We start from the raw sequence: 21,208 nt of genomic DNA, 5'->3' as shown, positions 1-21,208 counted from the left end.
AAATAAAACATTGGCATTTTATCTATTTTTTTTTCTCTCTCTTTCCCTAACACTTTCATACTCTCTCTGCTCTCTCTCTCTCTGAAAAATCAAAATCTCTCAGATGGAGGAGAAATCCTGTTCTTGCGCCGACACCTCTTTCAAGAATCGTAGGTCGTGATCATCGTCGTCGCCGACAGCGACATCGAGGCCTTCTCGGGCCGAGCCTCGGTAACAAGCCTCCCCGATCCTCATTCCTTGAGCAAAACCCTAACCGTCCTCCCCAATGCTTTTCCGCCTTCCTCATATCCATCACCTGCATCCGTGTCTTTATCTATCCAAGGCATCGTCACAAACGCCGCGCTCCCCCCGCCATCGCCGCGCTCGCTCCTGGGACACCGCCACCGTCGCGTAATTTGGTTGAAGACCGCTCACGTCGCCGTTGCGTTAGTTTCGCGGCGGCGAGCCGAGTGGCCCTGAAGTAAATATACGATGCCGCACCCAGATCGCGCGCGCTGCGAGACGCGCGATAGGACTGCCCACCAAACGGCGTTAGACGGGGCGTTAGTTAGGTAGACATGCCGAAACCTCTGTAGAAGGGCTCGGACCCGTCGGATTTGACGATTTTTCTTGACGGCCACGTCGATCCCGCCGGTGTACTTCGAGTCTCAGGACCATTAGCCGCTGGCTGATTGGACGTCGATCGGCGTCCACACGAATTTGCGCCGCCCACGGCGGCGCTGAGAGCGGCGCGGGTTGGCGGCCGCTGCAGCGGCGGGATTCTGGTACTTCGAACTTCACGGCGGCGGCGCCGACGGCGGATTTGAGTGACCTCGAGGGCGGCCATGTAGACAGCGCGCGCCGGGGATAGTGCCGGTGCAGGAGCGTGGCCGAACCCGCAGGTAGAGAAGCCGATGGCCCTTCGCGGCGCCAGGATGGCGGCGCGACGGCCTGTGCAGAGTTAGCGGAGGCGGGAGACTGGAGGCGGGTTTGAGGACGACGGCTGGGTAGAGGGCGAAGGAGACGCGGAGGAGAGGGCGGCGCGAGGACGAAGCAACCTCGATTGTCAAGCATCTCCCAGTTTCGCATCCGCCGGGAGATGGATCTTCCGCCGCGCGGACGAGCCGGTGGGAGGACTTGCTGCTCCTCACGCCGCCGCCGTCCGTGGGCTCATCCTCTCTGCTCGCTCCCACCTATTTCTCAACGCCGGATCCTTCATCTGTACAACGAAAAACCTTAACCCCTAATCCTTGATTTTCTAACCGCCGTTACTTTACATGAGATTTTTGTCTTTTGATTCGATGCGGATTCGGGGATTTCTGTTCTTGGGTTTGCGACATATTAGGCGGTTGGATTGGGATTTCTCTGGAGTGAAGTACTGAGCACCATGGGTAAGGTAACGACGGTGGGGACACCGCGCAGTTTTTCTTTTCTGGGGGCAATAAAAAGGAGGACGGAAGACAAAGTTAGTGGATGACGGAGAGGATAAGGCGATGGATGTGGGGAAATGTAGGATTTCGGTGCAGGGCGTTCGTCTTTTTGCATATAAATAGACAATGCTCCCCGGTAGGTTACCGACGCGTGGCGTTCACAATTCGTGACGCGTTTAAAGAGAGCGTGGGTTTAACGGCAGGTTAGGAGGTGAGGTGTCCCTTCTAGTGACCAGGCCAAGAGTATCTTTCTGTGGGCGCGGGCATCGGTTGGATTTCTACCCCGTTGGCGATCGGTGGTTGCAGAACTTTTTAGCATCAAGCAGCCCACTGAAATGGTTTCACGTGGGCCTTCTGTTAGATTAATTCCGTATGGGTTTCGCAAACGAGAGCGTGGTGCCTATCAATGAGGAAAAAGAGTTAGACCGACATGAGATTCTTATTCGACGAGAACTTGGTTTTGGCCAAACCAAACCAGCTACTGTTTTTTATGTAACTGATGAGATGCGCACGGTATTTGACAATGTGTGTAATATATTATATATATATATATATATATATATATTATATATATATTATACTATATATATATATTATATTATATATATATATATATATATATATATTATATGAGTTAATGGGTATCCTTGTCATAGGAGGGGATTTTTCCCTCTCTTACGCCTTATGTGGCCCCACCAATCTCCACCATCCTCATTAAAGTAGACACAATCCCCACAAATTCAGCTCTCTTCCTACTTTAAGGATGGTGGGGATTGTGCACAAGGCTACTTGGCTCAGGAGAAAATCCTCTCATATTACAACGGATATCCATTAATCTCTCTCTCTCTCTCTATATAATATATATATTATATATATTATATATATATATATATTATATATAATATATATATATAATCATATATATAATATATATATATTAAAAGGTCTTTTCAAAGTGAGAATCCGGATAAACATTGGTCAAATGTATATCCATTAATTTTATTTTTGTACACTCCTACGGTGTGCTACAAAAAGATACCAAAGCATGGGAGCCTCGAGTATGATCCCAAATACAGCAACACCGCATGTGCCATCAATCAATCACTTTCGTTCCTAAATCGTAGAACAGCAGCAAGAACTAACTCGGTTCAATTGATTGATCATAGTACGTCATTGCTAACTGGATAGGCATCAACGACATGGATAATGAATGATCCGGGCTTCAGTCAAAAGGAACATGATCAACACAAGGAACAGTAAAACCTGCTGTCGAAGATGCAGAAGATTCCTCCAAAATCTCCGCCTTTTCTGGAGAAAAGAAGGCGCGCATCAGAGTTTTCTCTTCTGCCGTTTTGTTTGTTTCTACAGTCAATAGCTTGGACCGGGCACAACATAAAACGAAGGAAACGGAAATGACAAATACCAACGCCGTGAAGAGAGAGAGAGAGAGAGAGAGTGTGTGTGTGGGTGGGGGCGGGGGCTTACCACAAATATCAAAATGACATCTATGTTAACCTTATTTATGAGATCGGGATATTTACCTTTTCTACTTCCAACTAAAAACAAAAACAACTTGTAGCTTCCACTAAAAACTTACTCTAATATCATTTACAATATGCAAAAAATCAACTCCCAAATACACTAAATTCTAATTTTTTTTTTTTTGAGTTGGATGGAAAAAGTTGATATACTTGGGGACCATTTGGTTCATTTGGTAGAAGAAAAGAAATGGAAGAAGGATACTAAAAAAGCTATTCCAAACCTTTCCAACAATTTTTTTTTTATAGAAACTGAAAAAAAAAAGATGAAATGATATTTTATTTGAACTCTTGTGTTTGGTTCAAGAGAAAAAAAAAATGAGAAAGAAACATGTAGAATTATGAAGAATTATGAGGAGAAGAGAGAGTAAAATACATAACTTTCTCGGCATTATAGAAACTTGCTTCTATAAACCCAATGTCGACCAAACGTAGGGTTAGAAAATTGTTGGAAAATCTTTTGGGCATTTCTTACAAATATCATTCCTACTCCCCTCCATTTCTTATAATAAAAAATAAAGGGCAAACGAAACAGCCCCTTAACCTATGTTTTTTTTAAAGGAATCAATACCTATGAATTAAGCACATCTCTCGAGTGCCTCCATGGTATTTCTGTTCTAAAATAAAGGCAATCACTTTCATTACTTTTTCCAACTTAATGGAAAAGCAAGGGATGAACATAGAAGCTGACGACACGTAAAAGATCCAGGCAGCAGAGCGAACCAGAACATGATACATCTGAGTTGGTTCAAGCGTCCCGAAAAGTATTTGGAACTGTATTTAATTACGGATAAAATTTATATTAAACATAAAGTCTCCAAACAGTTAAAAGCGATTAATTACTCAGATAATATAAACTAAAGCTAGCCAGAGGATTAAATAAATAACAAAGACGTCATGTCTCCACTCCCAGTAGTGGTAAGCTAGAATTCAACAGTTAATGGAAAGGTCCCTTCCATAAAAAAAAACTAAAAAATGAGGATTCATTTGTGCCACAGTTACTTGTTAACTCCATCCAAGCTTTGCCAAACAGCCAAAAAACAAAAGATTAGTCTTGAATAATAACATAGAGGTGGAGGGCAAAGATGCAATTTTTAAAAGAAATATTTATATGCACAAAGGCCCTGCTTTATGGGGAGAGGCTATAGTTAGGTCCATGTTACAACATCCCCTAGGTTTGGGAAAGTAGATATTGATCTGTAATAAGTCATAGGTACAAGAGAATCTTAGCTACAACTTTAACTAACCTATAAAATGTTAATAAACAAACATCACATGCATCAATCACCACATTTCTGAAAAGATTGCTTCAGAATCAGTAACAGAACATGAGCCTATGGTAAAGCCACCAACAGATTAGCACCCAAAAAGCAGATATAAAACAGATAATAATATGAACCTCTTGATAATGAATAGAAAAAGATGATTCTGAGGGAACTAGCGTAAAGCAGCAGAAAAATAGACCTTAGATGTTTTGCTAACCATTGATACATTACTAAATGCTACATTAACTACAACGTAGAAATACAGATTGTGACTGACCAACTATTAAGAACAGCAAACTGAGCATTGTTACAAGTATGAGTCATTAGAAGCACAAACCTGTCCGCAGCGCTAAGGCCGTGTATTCTCAGGATCCACGAACTCGCTTGTTGCTGCTGCTGCTGCTGCAAGAAGGGCACTTGTACTGCCTAATATGCTCAGCACGAGCCGGGGTGATCTTCACACATTTGCCATGAAACCACTTCTCACAGATATCACAGCAAAATGCTCCTCTTCTCTATCCTCACAACCTTCATCACCCATATTCACTAAGCATGAGTCAACAATTTAGGACTTGCTTTTCTCAGCTTATAGAGCAAATAACAGCCACTGTGTACACAAGGAGATAGCATTTAGATAAATAGGAGCAAAAAAAGTAGATATTATGGGCAAAACATAAATATACACAGGTTCATATCTATGAATCCTATATGAACAATGAATGCTCCAAACACATCTAGAGATGAATTCACAATTTAGTAAACTTAATGATACGTGAACTTGCAATGTCTACTATGTAGATATCATGTAAAGCAGATAACAGTTGCATTAAAAACCCTCTAAGTTTGGCTTGAACCGGCATGGCATGAAGCAGCAGCAGATTCTGGGGACAAACTTTTTAACAATAAAAACGTAAATAGACGGAAGAATAAAGGGAGAACTTGCAAAACATTTGCAGGGATAGAAAATGTCTAATTGTCATAATGAGCTTGTTCTTCCAGTTGGCGCACCTTAAGAAGAAAAACCTGAAGCACAGTTCTCAGCTGCTTGAATGCAAGAAGAATTTAACCCCTACATCTGTTAAGAACACAATAAACTTTTTTCTGTGGCTGCAAAATATTTCTCCCATTTTAATAAAATATTTCATAGGACTAGTTATTAAGGAACAAATTTAGAACTACAGGTACCTCCTCAGTATATCATTGATAAAACCTTAAAAACCATAACTTGGCCATGTTGCTTCTTAGTCGAGAAAAGATGGCATATTTATGCCTTCTTTTCTCTGTGATGATGGAAGCTTTCATACATATGTCGAGAAGAGAATTTTATTTGCAGTACATAAGAAAAATAAGTTATGCGATGAATAAGGCAACTCTTTTTGTCCCCCTCTCTATTGTCAAACTCGCAATAACACTAACCCATAATGCCCAAGTACAATTGGGCCAAATGCGAGTTGATCACTATGGCGTCCATGAGGTAACAACTCTGCTTACATGCAAGGACAGAAAATATAACTATCAACTGTAGTTGTAAATGATGCACACAAGTGTTACTAAAAAATCCAAGTACTGGGAGCATCGCTGTTACCACTTTAGAGTTTGACTTTAATTTGTTATTGCTGTGGTTGTTGGTACCAGATGTCCTCACTTAAGAAGAAAAACCTGAAGCACAGTTCTCAGCTGCTCGAACGCAAGAAGAATTTAACCCCTACATTTGTTAATAACACCGTAAACGTTTTTCTGTGACTGCAAAATTTTTCTCCCATTTTAATAAAATATTTCATAGGACTAGTTACTAAGGAACATATTTAGAACTGCAGGTACCTCCTCAGTATATCATTGATAGAACCTTAAAAACTATAACTTGGCCACGTTGCTTCTTAGTTGAGAAAAGACGGCATATTTATGCCTTCTTTTCTGTCCAGAAAACTGGATGATGGAAGCTTTCATACATATGGCAAGAGAATTTTATTTGCACTACATAAGAAAAAGAAGTTAGCCCAAGTACAACTGGTCCAAATGCGAGTTGATCACTATGGCGTCCATGAGGTAACAACTCTGCTTACATGCAAGGACAGAAAATATAACTATCAACTGTAGTTGTAAATGATGCACGCAAGTGTTACTAAAAAAATCCAAGTACTGAAAGCATCGCTTTTACCACTTTAGAGTTTGACTTTGATTTGTTATTGCTGTGGTTGTTGGTACCAGATGTCCTCACTTTGTTCTTTCCATTCACGACTTCATAGACAGTAGGCAGCTCATTTATCATACCAAAGAGGCGCTTTCTGCATCATACACAGCACTCTCAATTGACAGAAGGAATCAAGAAACATAGCAACTAGACACAGAATGCAAAACTCCAAAAAAAGAAGTATAAAAGTTCGAGGGAAAAAACAATGCAGAAAATGAGACTATAAGGGAAACAATAAACAATAAAATTGCAGTCCAGATATATCTGTAATAGATCTCCTGGAAAAATGCCTATAACCAGGAGAATGTTACTATAAACAGGCGAACTATGCATGCATCCACATTAATGTCCTATTCGATACATGCACTGGTGTCGTACTCACTAATAGCTGCCATTAAATGGTCGAGTAGTTCCATTACAAACACTTTCTGTGGATAAAAAATAATAAACAAAAATCCTTTTCTTTAATTGACCAATAGCATTATTTGAATGTCACTTTCAGGAATCAGCTTCTTGTAGATTACAATAAACAAATATGTGAATGTTTCAATGTTCTTAAGTTGCACAAATGAAATAAAATCAAAAGATACGGAAACCAGAATCCATATGAACACAGCTAATGGAGGATACAGAAACCAGAATCCAAATGATAACACCGCTAACCTACAACACTTACTCTCCCTTAGTTCAATTTATGATAGCCAAAAATCACACTTTACTTCATATCTTATATCAAAAGAAAAAGTGTACAACTGCAATCTGGATGAAGCTACTATCGAATAAAAATATTAATAATGCTGAAAACAAAGAGATAAAACAATTACCATTCCGAACTATGAAAACTATGGATTACAGAGATAAAAGTAATAATTACTTAGCGGCTATGATAATATTTTGGCAAGCATGCATAACTGCTACGTATCCATAATAGCAAGCTCCAAAATCAGCAGAGAGATAACAATGCTGTATTGAATCGAATCACATAAGGTAGAAAATAATGAGATAACAGACAAATTTGCAACATTCCATGCCCTAAATGCAGCAAATACATAACAGGAAAATAAAAAAGCAAACTATTCAGCACAACAGGCAGGTTTATCATCACAAGTGTACAAAAATCAAGTACAAAATGGAAATGAAAGAACATATAATATCTAATGCTGTATTGATTAAATTTCTAACCTGTCGGCTTTATCAAACCCAAATCTAGCGCCAAAGTAGAAAGAGACAGCAACTAGCCATGCATCACTGTGTACTGCCACCAAAGATAACCAATCTTTTTCCTGCATTCCATCTCTAGCAAAGTTGATACCTAACGCAGGCTCAGGAAGTTCTGGAGGAACCTCTTCTGCAGGCAGAGTAACTTCCCAATGCTCGTTAGGATACCCATAAAGGCACAAATTTTCCTTATCTGCAGGACACACATGTAAACGAGATTAACAACCAAAATAGTCTACAATACTACGGAATGGGATTTTAAAACATGCAGCCTAGATAAGCTTATCTAATATTTCAGAAAAATGTAGCCCAGATAAGCTTATCTAATATTTCAGAAAAATGTTCATAATGTTTAATAGTTGTCCACTGCAATCCAGTGTGGCTCCCACATTACTCGAAAGATTCTAAATACTAACGGATTGATATCTTCATAATTAAATAAATGAGCAAACCTTATGCATATAGATTAGAGTGATTAGACTACTAACTGGTATTTCCACTCCAAAAGCGAAAGAAGGGGAACCATCAACACATGTAAAATATATGAGATAAATAATATTGAGAATAAACTTGTGTGGCTGTGTAAGCATATAGAGAGAAAAGATAAATGAATAATAACAAGAGACAAATACCAAATATTAACAACAACTAAGACATATAAATATAGAAAAAAAAAGGATGATAGCGATCAAGTGGACACCCATCTTAAGAACAGACGAATAAGCCCCCGCCCCCCCCCCCCCCCCCCCCCCCCCCCCCCCCGCACAAGCCCCCTTTACTCTAACATTCACCACAACATGCAAGAATGCTACACAAGCACACATAAAAGAGAGAATATTAGATTTAGAAACTATCATAAGTAGCTCATGATCAATACCGAAAACAAAAATGGTCGAAATCTTGGTACAGTGCAATTTTAGAAAAAGAAGGTAATAAATTTATTAGGTTTAATTTTATAAAACCCCACTCAACTATGGGGGTCATCTCAGAAAAACCCCCTCAACCATTTTAACTATACAAAAAAAACCTCAATTTTGGGGTTGTTGTATATAACCCCCTTAACTTTCAAAATACAACTTATTCCCTCTAACTTTTCTCACTTAACCCCCTAAACTAATATAATTAAATCTAAAGGAACACATGATCAAAATGACCATACTATCCCTAAAATATTAAAATTTTAACCATGGTGTTCCTTTTTAACTTTTTTGATTAAAAATACCTCCCTATTTATCCCCCTCTTCTTCTTTTGCCTCCATATTGATTGCTAGGTCTGCGGGAAACTAATTTTTTTCTATCTTTTTTGAAACATTAAACTTTTTTATTTTGTAATTATTCATGTTTCTAATTTTTGGAAAATTTGTTTTTTTTTTAGATTTTTTTTCTCATAAAAACATTGAATTGAAGTCTAATATTTTAACTTGGCTGGTTTTTTGGACTCACACGGGTTTTTCTTTTAACCAAGAGTATTTTGTCATTGCCAATTTGAATTAATGATACTAGGGGAGTTATTTGAAAAAGTTGTAAAAATATGGGGGGTTTTGTGAGACACCCCATAGTTAAGGGGAGTTTAGTCGTATTTTTAAAGTTGAGGGGGTTATCTACAACATCCTCAAAATTGAGGAGGGTTCCCTGTATTTAAAAAAGTTGAAGGGGTTTTTCTGAGACAACCCTAATAGTTGAGGGGGTGGTTTTCTAAAATTAACCCAATTTACTAATGAGGCACTTATATTAACCCAAATTAAAAAAAGAGCAAAAGTAAGAAAATTGATTAGAAAAGTAATAAATGTAACCAGAGATATGCTTTGAAATATTGAAACAATATCGGTTCCCACAAACAAATGATAGTTAAAAGCAAAGTTAGCACGATGCCTATGAAAAGTAACAACCAATACCAAAGAAGTAAAAGCACAAAATAGGAACTAAGATCTGAAAATTAATATCAGAAAAGAAAGTATTTAGGATTTAGTTCAACTCCTGTCATGAAAATAAATAAATATTCACATGAAGTATCTTGCCCAAAAAAATAACATCAACAAAAGAATAGAACAAAACCTTAAAAATGACTCCATAACTCCATATAAATCAGCTTCACAGGTTCCAATCCAATGTGACCCAAGAGCAAGAGGAGAAAACTAGAGATCAACATCACATGTAAAAGACACATATGAAAGACCATATGGTAGGTTGCACAAGGTCTTTAATAACCACGAGCATGCAATAACCCGCATTAACTTTAAAAAGTAATATGAATAGGGAAGTTCAGTAATACAAATTATCACAGAGATTGTTAAAAAGAAGTTGAGAAGCCTAGGGTCAGCTGAACTTTCCATAAGCACAAGTAAAATGAAACCAAGATTGCTACCTAAGCAACTAATCCCCAAAGCAGAAGCCCAACCAATATAATATAATAACATGTAATTCCAAGAATGAAAAGAAGAAAGTAGTGACCTATCTAGCAAATCCAACCTATGGAATTACGCAAAGTTGCCAAAGAAAATCATCCACGAACTTGGTAGAATAATTATTGAAATTAGGACAAACTAAGCTGTAACTACATCAAATCAACTAATTAACAAAAGACTGTAATGAGGAAGTAGAAGTAATAGTAGGTAAAGCCAAGCAACTGGCCCTGATAAGCACAAATCCCACTGTACGAAAAAGATGACGGGAAAAGCCTAAATAGGAATGGATTTAGCAATTAACAGAATATTCCAGATTCCAATACTTAAAGAAGAGAACAGAAGAAAAAGGGAACAATCAAGATCCCAACTACCTAAACCATGCAAAACAAGCGCAAACTGGATGGGCAACAAAACTGATTTCTAGATAGATTGAAGAAAGAGTTCACCTAAAATAGCAAACAATCCAGATCCGACAGAGTTCTTTTTAGAAATTAAACTAAATCTAGCAAATAAAAAACATAAGAGAATCAATAAAACCCAATAAGCCCAAAGACTACAAAAGGAAAAAATGAAGAAAGTACTGAGCACGTTTTGAAATAAATAAATCACATGGACAAAGCAGTTATATTATTTTTATTTTTTATTTTTTATTTTTTTATTTTTTCTCGAAACTACTTTCATCAGATCATTCAAACCAGTTAATTATGAACAAAGACAGATTCAGTATAAAAGAAATTGACATCAAAATTCAAACCAACAGCAGCTGAAATCAAAACTGTAAGCAGGAAGAACAGTTATTCAAGTCCCATGTGACGACAATTGTAAGTATAATCCTATGATGCACGGATACGGATACGGGACACGGATACGACACGGACACGGATACGGGATACGGCAAAATCCAAAAAAATAGGATACGGGGATACGGCAGTGATTTTTTTTTAAAATTATTATTATAGATAGAAAAATTTAGTCAATTAAAGTATTAAACTTGTACGTTAATTTTCATTCAAGCTTGCAAACTATTCAAACTTTCATACTAGTATACTGCATCACTAACAACTATATTGCTAAATTTTATTTTCTTCTTTACAGGTTACAAATGGCGAATCAAGTTTTAAGTTTCAACTTTCAAGTCAACTAGTAGCACTACGCATAGCTCAAATAGCAAGAATCAATACTCGCACTCTCGCAATCTCGCACATGAAAACAAATAGTAGCACATTTTCAACAATTATGACCGATATGTATTAATAAGAAACAAGTAATTAGTTCTGCAAAAAACAGTTAACACTTAACAGTGATAATAATAATAAAAACCAGTAGTTAACAGTTAAGATAAATCTCTCCTTAAATCTCACTTTGTAAAATAGTTACATTTCAACAGTTAAACAAATCTCTCCTTAAATCTCTCCTATTATTAATCAAAATAGTCCACAAACCAAACTTTAATAATTACCTATTATTAATTAAAAATCAGTTTACTGACTTACTATCTCAAATAATTAACAGTTAAACATTCAAAAACATTGCTTTATAGTTAAATAAGAAACCATTAACAGTTAACAGTAAATGGCTTAATAGTTATAGTGGAAATCGGGTATGTACCCAATAACCCAATAACCCTAGCCACCGCTTCTTTTTGCTTCTTTTTTAGCTTCCGTCAGGCGCTGCAGGCGTGTCTGAGCCGTGTCCAACTCCCTGTTGACCGCGTCTGGCCAACTTTGACCGTTGACCCGTGTCGGACACGGATTGACCGTGTCCGACACGTGTCGTGCACGTATCCTGCGCGAATTGTGTCTGATTCGTGTCAGACACGGATTCGTGGCCTCTTGGGGAGTATCCGTGCTTCATAATAATCACAATGCAACAATTCCAATTAAGAAGAAGTGCAAGCTAAGGGAAAATTCTAAAAACCACAACTGGGTCTCAAATGCAACATGAACAACTACTATCACAAAAGCTATACAATTGACATAAGCATTCAACACCAACAATACACAAGAAAAAATAGAAAAATACCTTTTAACCTAATGATCATCACAAGAAGAACACAACTATGCTTATGAAGCAGGTAATATAAAAAATACAACAACAACAACAACAAAGTCTTTATCCCATACGTTCGGGGTTGGCTACAACCTACAGGAATTCTATTCTTCCATTCTACTCTATTCTGGGTAATCTATATCCTTTTTAATTACTTCCAACCAAGTTCTCTAAGTCTATTCTTGAGCTCTTTCCCACATTAACTATAATATTTATTTATCACCTTTTCTAACTGGTGAACTAAGTAAAGGGTCTCCATCGTACATGACCAAACCACCCTATCCAATTCTCGCTCATTTTATCTTCAATAGGAGCAACCTCTAAGTTACTATGGATACATTCATTTCTTATCTTATCTTTTAGTTTATACCCACAATACCATTGTAGCATTCTCATTTTCGTACACTCATTATTTGCAAATGTTGTTTTCTCCCTACCCGGCATTCCAATCCATAAAGCAGTGTTCATCTTATAGTTGCCCTATATAATTATCCTTTTAGTCCCAAAGGTATTCTACAACCACATAAGCCCACATAAGCCTTCCGAAGCACTCCTCCAATTTACTCATCCCGATTTCATTAGATGGACAATATCATCCTCATCTCACCATCATGACAAATGATTAATCCTAAATAATGAAAGTGATCACTTTTAGATATTGATCTTACAATGAAAAAGATACACCCACAAAAAAATTATCCAATTAGCTACAAATAGAATAATAAAGAAAAAAATCCAGAAAACTAATTTAAAACCAACTGGAGGTAGCAATTCAAACAAAACTAACATTGTCTAATAATTATAAACAAAATAACTAATTCTCAAACACCGACATGCGCTAAAAATATTGAAAAATGACAGCATATTACAAACTCTTTGAGTGCCAAGTTATGATAACTAAAAACCCTACAAGATCCCAAGCATATCACAACCTATGTCAGTAGAAGCAATACTAATAAATCTTCAATAATTCCATATTGGTCCCTCAAATCTCAATAATTGCTCATTACTCCCACATTTCCTAAGAGGTCTTGCAATTTGGTCCCCCGATGACCAAAATACCCCTTAGTTATGATTTCTCTCTTAAAACCCGTCATTTCAGAAAAAAAGGTTATTGGCACTTTGATACTCCTAAGTTTACAACTTTTTAACTTTAATACCCCAAAAGTTTTTGACAATTTGATACTCTGAAATTTACACCTACCAAAGTTTAAAAATATGTAAGCTTTAGAGTGTCAAGTTGCAAACAACCCTCCAAAAAACAATAAATAACGGTATTTTGGTCATCAAGGGACCAAATTGCAATAACACTAGGGCTCGAGGGACTAAGGAGCAATTTCATAGATCTGAGGGACTAATATGGAATTATTGAAGATTTGAGGGACTAATATCTGAATAACCCTAAACAAACTTACTCGAAAATTAAGCTATCAAACTAGACAACAAAACATCAGCTCGCAGATTATCTTCTAAAATCTACCAAAATCTACAGAAAAAAAACTAACAAAACCACAGGCCTAGTTATCGAATTAACCTGGGTCGCACTGTTGGTAGAAATCCTCCACATCTGCACCAAAAGCAACCAAATAAATCAGCAAAAAAAAAACCCCACTAAACCCTAAAAATCATCTTTTTACGATGAACAGAGATAAATAAAGCGGTAAAATCACCGGTGGTCAGCGCTCTTATCATGCCAGCCCTCCTCCCTTTGTAATCCCTAAACACCTCCTCCACAGTCCTAGGGTTATATTGACCTCCGTCCATGGCCAAAGACGAAAACAAAATCGAGGGAGATAAAGGAAAATAAATGTTAAGATTTTTGAAGACAAAGGAAAGGGTTTGGGTTTATGAGGAAAGGGCGCAGCCGCACAAAAGGAGAAAAAGAAATAACAGGGTAATTTATTGATTATATAGGTAAAATACTTTGACGTTGATAAAATTGGGAGAAAAGCGGACTTGAAACTGGATTTAACTGAATCTGACAGAAGGGGGGTATAAAATCCGTATGGATATTGGCTTGAAAATAAGTTTTATACTGATGCGAGCTGCCGCACAAATTTGATCCCACTGAGGAATTTTGAAATTAAACGGTGGATATTTTATCCCGCATATGTTTCATATGCGGTAGTATACTTTGCAGTCACTTGCGGGTTAGGGCTCTCAACATTCTTCTGATGCTGACGCAATGAGTCCGTACATTTATGCGGATCTATGCATTTGTATGTGAAAAATATTCGCCCAAGTTGGCTCCTCAAATCTTGTCGAAGCTCTGATCCTCCAACAGCTTCCCCATTTTATTGGAATTTTCGTTTTTGAAGAATTTTGGGTTTTTTTTTTGTCCAACAGATTCTCCATTCCATTCCCCAAAATAAGGATAGAGAAGAAAAAAGATGAGTCCTTCCCAAATCTGCAGTATTCTTCAAATTTTTGAGGAGAGCTTTGTCATAAATGTTTCACGTTCTTCAAGTCTCCAACTACTCAAAAAACGACTCAACACTATAGGAGAGCTTTGTCATAAATGTTTCACGTTCTTCAAGTCTCCAACTACTCAAAAAACGACTCAACACTATAAAATGAGGGGGCAAAAAACAAAAAGTTTTCTTCAAGTCTCCAACTACTCAAAAAACGACTCAACACTATAAAATGAGGGGGCAAAAAACAAAAAGTTAATGTCTGAATCTTTATTGTTAAAGTTCATATCAAAAATGTAGAATATTTTTATTATTGTAATAAATACAAGATTCTTTAAAATGGGAAAGTTGTTGGAGTAAGCAAAAATAATTTGGAGAATATAACTTTTGTTTTCTCATTTTGGAGAAATTTTTGGGAAAGCTATTGGCGATGCTCCAAAAAAGAACAGCTAATGATCCTGCTTCGAATCTCTTAATTACGATGGCTACACTGCAGACTTGCAATATTTAATTCTGAATCTAAATTATTGTTTGCTATCAAAAAATATGAACATGTGTTATCTGAAATACCTCACATGTACTCTATGCTTGATTTATATATGCCCCCGCAAAGCATTCTCCATCAAAATTTGAAAACAGATGCAGTAATTTAGATTTGTAACAGCGCTCATCATTTCAAAAACATTAGCGTCAGCTTGAAACACTTACAAAGTATTACCATGATGAAAGATGCATCGCACAATCACAAAAAAAAAAGAATATATATAATTCACAAAATTTGTACTTGTGATAGAACAAGAGCAAGCCCATGAAGAATAAATTTCAAGCGTCAATCAGATTAATATAACAAACATTCTGAAGCTAAAATCTGACAATGTCATATCTTGAGTGTCTTCAACCCATTTCCCTGTGAAATATCTTTATGCACTCTTGGTTATCTTCTCACCACAACTTCCGTTGAAACTTTAATCTTTCTTCAGGGTAGGAGCCTCCACATTCTAAAGCGGTGTGCAGGTCACCTGGTTGAAGAATCTGGGGAAAAGGATACCCAAAAAAAAATCAAACAAATAGCCATGACAATATAAGGGTAAATTGCAACTTTAAGATTGCTTCTGTTTTCTTCAGCAACATTACGCATGAAGCTCTAATCAATTTACAACAGCTCGATGTAGTGTCAGGAAATTTGACCTGCCAAAGCACACATCTGAATTTACTGACGCAATGCGCAACACCAAGAAAGGGACAAAGCAACTAGCATGTAAACACTCATAAAAAATGTACTTTTAAGGAAATCACCATTAATATGTCGATAAATCCTTAAAAGTGTCATGTGTGCACTATCAATGACATGTCAATTATACAGTTATAGTATGAAAATTGTCCGCTGAAATTTGGATCCCAACTCCAAACTTTAGGTAAGCACAACCAGAAGTTTGTATGAAGAAGCAATATCCAGTTATAAATTGAATTTCTAGATGTTATAACTTAAAACACTTTACTGGAAGAAGTTCTATGTCCCTAAGATTACGAAGGGTGAACAAAATAGAAGTTCAAGACTCCAGTATCACATTCAATAACATTTTGAAATCCTCGAGTGAAGAACTGCTGAAATGATTCAAATATTTGTAGATCTACTAATTTGTAGGTTCTGTAAAGATAAAGGTTCCTAGCCTAAACTAATTTGAATAAAGGAATCACTTGTGCCTCAACCCAGTTAACTCATAAGATTCTGACTTGAATTTAAAGACAGCATGCTTCCAGTGCAAATATTAACATTTCTAATATGAGACTTAACTCTTCTCAAACAAGTTCCTATTGTGGAGTACTTAAAGTGGGTAGAAGGTTCTAGAGCAATGGATCATTACCCTTGTCATTGTCATCATCTTTGTTGAGTAATTTGATTTCTTGTGTGTCTGAAACATACTGATCCAGGAATAACTGAATCGTTCTCCAATAGCGATTCCCACCAGAAAGCCATGTGTCCATATGCATCCCAGTAGGAAAATCAGTAAATAGACAGCGATCATTGCGTCCACGTGCTTTATCATACAACATTTGCATGTGAAAAGGAGGTACCAATTCATCTTGTAATCCAGACAAGAAAAGAATTGGCTGTTTGATCTGCAAATTCGATATAACAGTAGTAAAAGCGAATAGAGGTTACTTTAAGCAATAATATTGCTCTTTAACAGTAAACAGTGAGGCCTACTTGTGATGCAATTATCATAGGTGATAGATGACATTATCAAGGACCAGAAGACAGTAATTTGCAGGCACAGGTGTAAAAAGAAGATTAAAAGGGGACAAGGAACTATGCCCAATCATGAATTTGCTAAAATTAGTTTTCAAATTGATTTTTTTTCCAATGTAATTACATCCTACTAAGTGACAGACCAAGGACAAAACTCGTCATCAAATTGTGGATTGCTGTGAAACTTAATTGGACCTAAATAGGATAGAAGCATTATCAATTACACATAGGACTTGGCATGTAACTCAACTTAAGTAGAATCGATCTCCGCACTCAACCTGGCCTAGCAAAACATTGTTAGCAAGAAACTCCATTTTACACAATTCATCTGTGATGGACACTAAGACATGACAAACACCTGTGTAATACAATTCAGGACACGCCTCATGTAGAAGAAAAGACAAATAATGTATCTTTATTTTAAAAACAACATCTCAAGAATCTGTATGTAAAATATAAAGCAACTGTGAAAGGAATGTCAAGTAATTTTATGCATGGTCGTCAAAACTTGCGTAATGTTTAACCACACAAAATGTCATGTTCTGTGAACAAATAGTACCAGATATATTATTGCTCCTTGAAAATAGACCAATACGACACAACTACACACACACACAGAGAGAGAGAGAGAGAGAGAGAGAGAGAGCATGTCCACATGTGTACAACATGTACAAACAAATGATACAGAAGAACCAAATCAATATAAGTTTGTATACAGATGAATGAGAACTTTAAACGACATGGTTATGGGCCACAAGAATTCAAGTTATGCATTTTCACTCATCAAAAGGAGTAAGTTATCGCAAGCAAGTATATGAGAGCCATTTTTATGACATAAAAAGAAGGTAAATGGAACGTTTCAGACTCACATGGCAAAGGTTTGCATCTAAACTCAAATCCAATGTAGTAACTGCCTAGAAAAGTTAAGTATTCTGTAAGATTTGAAGGCTAACCTCTGAAACTACATCGATGGTACTCCATGGTGACCGCACAAGAAAATTGAGAAGCCTGGGACCTCCAGACGCACTGCCACCTATAAACCACTTTAAGAACGGAAGCATGACTCCAGCCATATCCAGTATAGAGGTGAAAGTATTTTCCAATATCAAAGCAGAAATCTGTCAGATTCAGGACAAATTTTACAATTGAGACCCGAAAAGAATCTCAAATTCAATGAAGAAGTACACATACTCTAAAAATATTTAATCAGTAGCACCTGGAACCACATAAAAGCCATGTTGGCTTCCTGAACCTAGTAAAATATAAACAGGGCCGCTTGATCTGTTGTGATCTCAGAAACCAACTTTTGCTTCGAGGAAATATTAACAGTAAACTGTCTTGCAGTCAGTTAAAGAATTTAATGTTTAGAGAATTACACTTTTATGGCTAAAATCTTTAGAAGGACTATATAGGATTTTTTTTCCATTCATTGTGTGTATTCCCAGTACGGAACAAATTTTATGTTGCATACATAAGTATTTGGCTACAAGCACAATACACTATAATGGAGTAGAACCTTGTTTACACATTCTTGATTTTTATAGCCTGGAAACTTTCATTTTCATACATTCATATAAGGATAATTCAGGATAGAAGATATTGAAAGTAAACAGTAAAATACCGCAATCATAAATGTATAAGGATGGAAATCTCTGGCAATAAAGAAATACCTTATCAGGATTGTTTCTTGCAAGCACTGACCCGACAGCACCTCCAAGAGATCTACCAAAAACAACTATTCTGGATGTATCTATATCATCTCTTTTGCTTAAATGATCCAATGCTGCCTAGCCTCAGGGGTAAAACAGCCACCAAAGCTATAAAAGAACTAGAACCAAGAATAACATTGAAAGCTGAGTAAAATCAAAGAACGTGTCAGCAAACCTGAGCATCATTTATAATCCCATGCTGAGATGGGTAGCCATCACTTTCCCCGTACCTATTTTTAGTAAAATTTGTGCATCATCAGATTCCTAACGAGACCACAAGGACAATAAAAGTTGTGTACATCCTAGAAGTTTGTGTAGCAGTCCAGATATCAAAAGTAATCTCCTAGAACATATGGTAACTTACCCTCTGTATGAAAGCATAAACACATTGCATTGTAGTCTTTGCATCATTAAACGGACAAATTCAAGGCGGTGAGCGATATCTATAGGATATTGGTAAAGGTTGTCAACACAATATAAACTATTTGCAAGGCTATTACAGAAAAAATATACAGGATACTGCCAGCATTCTCTTGGAAGAAGAGTATTGTTGGACCTGCAAAAACAACCACCAATATGTTATAAACTAACCACAGAGAGGATTCAGAGACTCAATAAGCTTTTACTGATAATGAAATGACCTCACGAAACAGCATGAATAAAATGGTGAGAAAGAGAAAGATGGGTCTTTCTGTTTGCATAAAAAGAAATTCATGTCTCTTCTGTGGAATAGACTCAACTACCCGCATAGAGGATTCACAGACTAAATAAGTTTTCACTTTTAACTGCTAACGAAATGGCCATACGAATAGTACGAACAAAATGGCATGAAAGAGAAAGATGGCTTCTTTCTGTTCGCATAAAAAAAATCACATGTCTCTGTGTGATGGACTTAGTTATCAGCCAACTAAACCATTCCCTTGGTTTTGGGCTTCTAAAGTTCTCTTTATTCATTGTTGAAGTTTAAACATATAAGTTGGCAAATGTGATAGCTATAAATATGTTGCTTAAAATTGTTTTACACATTGCTCAGAGAACAAATGTGATAACTTCAGCGATAGCAATGTGAATTAAGCATCAGATATAGGCCAAAACTGTCTCTTTAAGGTGCCCTGGTGTGTTTAGTCAGTTCGCAGATGCATCACACACAAAAATCGACCAAGCCAACTAAATAAATGTATTGATTACTGTCTTCTTTTGTTTTGTTAACACTATTTATGTGCACACAAGCACTCGTCCGGGACGTGCTTATGTACATATTTGTGATGTTTTCTCCATCTCCTTTCTATTGTTCTCCTTTTGAATTCTCTGCCGTTTAACAATCGAATCAGATCCCTTCTCTCTTTACTCCGGACCAACATTTCTAACATCAAGGCAAATGGCAAGACACTTGATCACAGTGACAACAGCACCCAATCTAGTTTAAGTTTTTCAGGTAATGAAACAGATAAAAAAAAGTCCTGATCATGCAGAATTTTTTCCTCGCCAAACTCTAATTCCATTAGGGCTAAGTCTAACTACTAACATCCGCCACAGCATTAAGACGAGGGTGAGGCTTCACACATAGGAAACAAACTGATGTTATTAAATCTCCTAAATATATGGTCACTTAAGGTATTATCATAAAGATTCCGATCCTCCGATCAAATTTAGGGCAGGATCTCGAAAATTTCAGAAACAGAAAATGAAACCCTAGGCGCACCTTTGAGAGGGGGAGAGTGCTTAACAAACCAAGAATGAAGTCGAACGCCGTCTTCAGACGTGAGCCAAACATCCTCGTAGTCCAAATTGAACCTCGATGGGTTGACGGAGTAGGATCGAGGGAGGCCGGATCTTCTCCTGCAGCGCCACCGAAGCACCGCCAGCCCCGCCACCGCCACGCCGCCGCACTCCGTAGGCCAGCGCCTTTACCACGCCATTCACGGGGGTGCCGTTCGATCTCTTGAGCGCGCGCGGGATCGCGCTCGTTTTTGGGGGTGGGGGGAGATATTTTCGATGTTGATGCTTCGGCTCCCTCGCATTGGTAGGAGAGAGGGCCTTTTTGTTGGCCCATTTGATGTGAGGCGGACAGGTGGCCCATGTTTTTTCCCCTAAATGATGATTAGGGGGTGTTTGTTTCAAGGAAAATGATAGGGGCACACCCCCAACCACATCCCAAACCACACCCCCTCTCTCATATGCTACAGTGTACAGGGCCCCACATAAGATTTTAAAATTTTAAAATCTCATGTGGGGCCCGGTGTACTGTAGCATATGAGAGAGGGGGTGTGGTTTGGGATGTGATTGGGGGTGTGCCCCTAGTGTCACCCTTGTTTCAAATACTACAATGTTAAGATATGGATTTCACCGTGGGGTTTGAAATCCATACGTTTTTTTAACATGGGTTAGAATTTCTAAAATGTTATTTGTTTCATCAATATTTTAGGATATATAATTCTATAATTTGTATTTTGTTTGTTTCAAACTCAAATTGGAGAATTATAATTATAAATTTTAGAATTTGAAATCTAGCCTAAATCATCTTTCAAAGAGAAGATTACACAAATGCTATAATATACACACTATTCGTGACTTGGTTAGATACATCCGCGACTTGGTTAGATACACATCATTCGTGACTTGGTTTAGAATACTGGATTAATTGACTCGACAACTTCACTTGTTGTCACTCGTAGTCGACCCCGTAGCAACTTGAGCAGAAAAGGACTAGTCACTTTCTTGATGGTCGTCTCTAAAAAACATTAGCTGTGAATTTTTTTAAA

At 37.3% G+C, this 21,208-nt stretch overlaps 2 protein-coding genes and 1 pseudogene across 2 annotated transcripts; all 3 read right to left on the bottom strand.

The window, feature by feature from the left end:
* Window positions 231-838, bottom strand: LOC109834846 (annotated as a pseudogene).
* LOC109833581 (PHD finger protein ALFIN-LIKE 9-like) lies at window positions 6,216-14,011 on the bottom strand. Its single transcript, XM_020401307.1, has 4 exons — window positions 13,746-14,011; window positions 13,610-13,642; window positions 7,586-7,814; window positions 6,216-6,497 (listed from the first exon to the last, which is right to left on the bottom strand). The coding sequence occupies exons 1-4, from the start codon at window positions 13,837-13,839 to the stop codon at window positions 6,335-6,337; spliced, it is 519 nt and encodes a 172-aa protein (XP_020256896.1). The 5' UTR covers window positions 13,840-14,011; the 3' UTR covers window positions 6,216-6,334.
* LOC109834845 (protein bem46-like) lies at window positions 15,177-20,365 on the bottom strand. Its single transcript, XM_020402862.1, has 9 exons — window positions 20,358-20,365; window positions 20,149-20,285; window positions 18,967-19,002; window positions 18,811-18,889; window positions 18,622-18,676; window positions 18,408-18,524; window positions 17,691-17,855; window positions 16,352-16,607; window positions 15,177-15,518 (listed from the first exon to the last, which is right to left on the bottom strand). The coding sequence occupies exons 1-9, from the start codon at window positions 20,363-20,365 to the stop codon at window positions 15,502-15,504; spliced, it is 870 nt and encodes a 289-aa protein (XP_020258451.1). The 3' UTR covers window positions 15,177-15,501.

Source organism: Asparagus officinalis, chromosome 3 (genome assembly GCF_001876935.1).
Source record: "Asparagus officinalis chromosome 3, Aspof.V1, whole genome shotgun sequence".
In the NCBI taxonomy this organism is placed as follows: Eukaryota; Viridiplantae; Streptophyta; class Magnoliopsida; order Asparagales; family Asparagaceae; genus Asparagus; species Asparagus officinalis.
The sequence above is the reverse complement of the archived record's forward strand: the minus strand, read 5'-3'. Positions and strand labels throughout refer to the sequence as shown.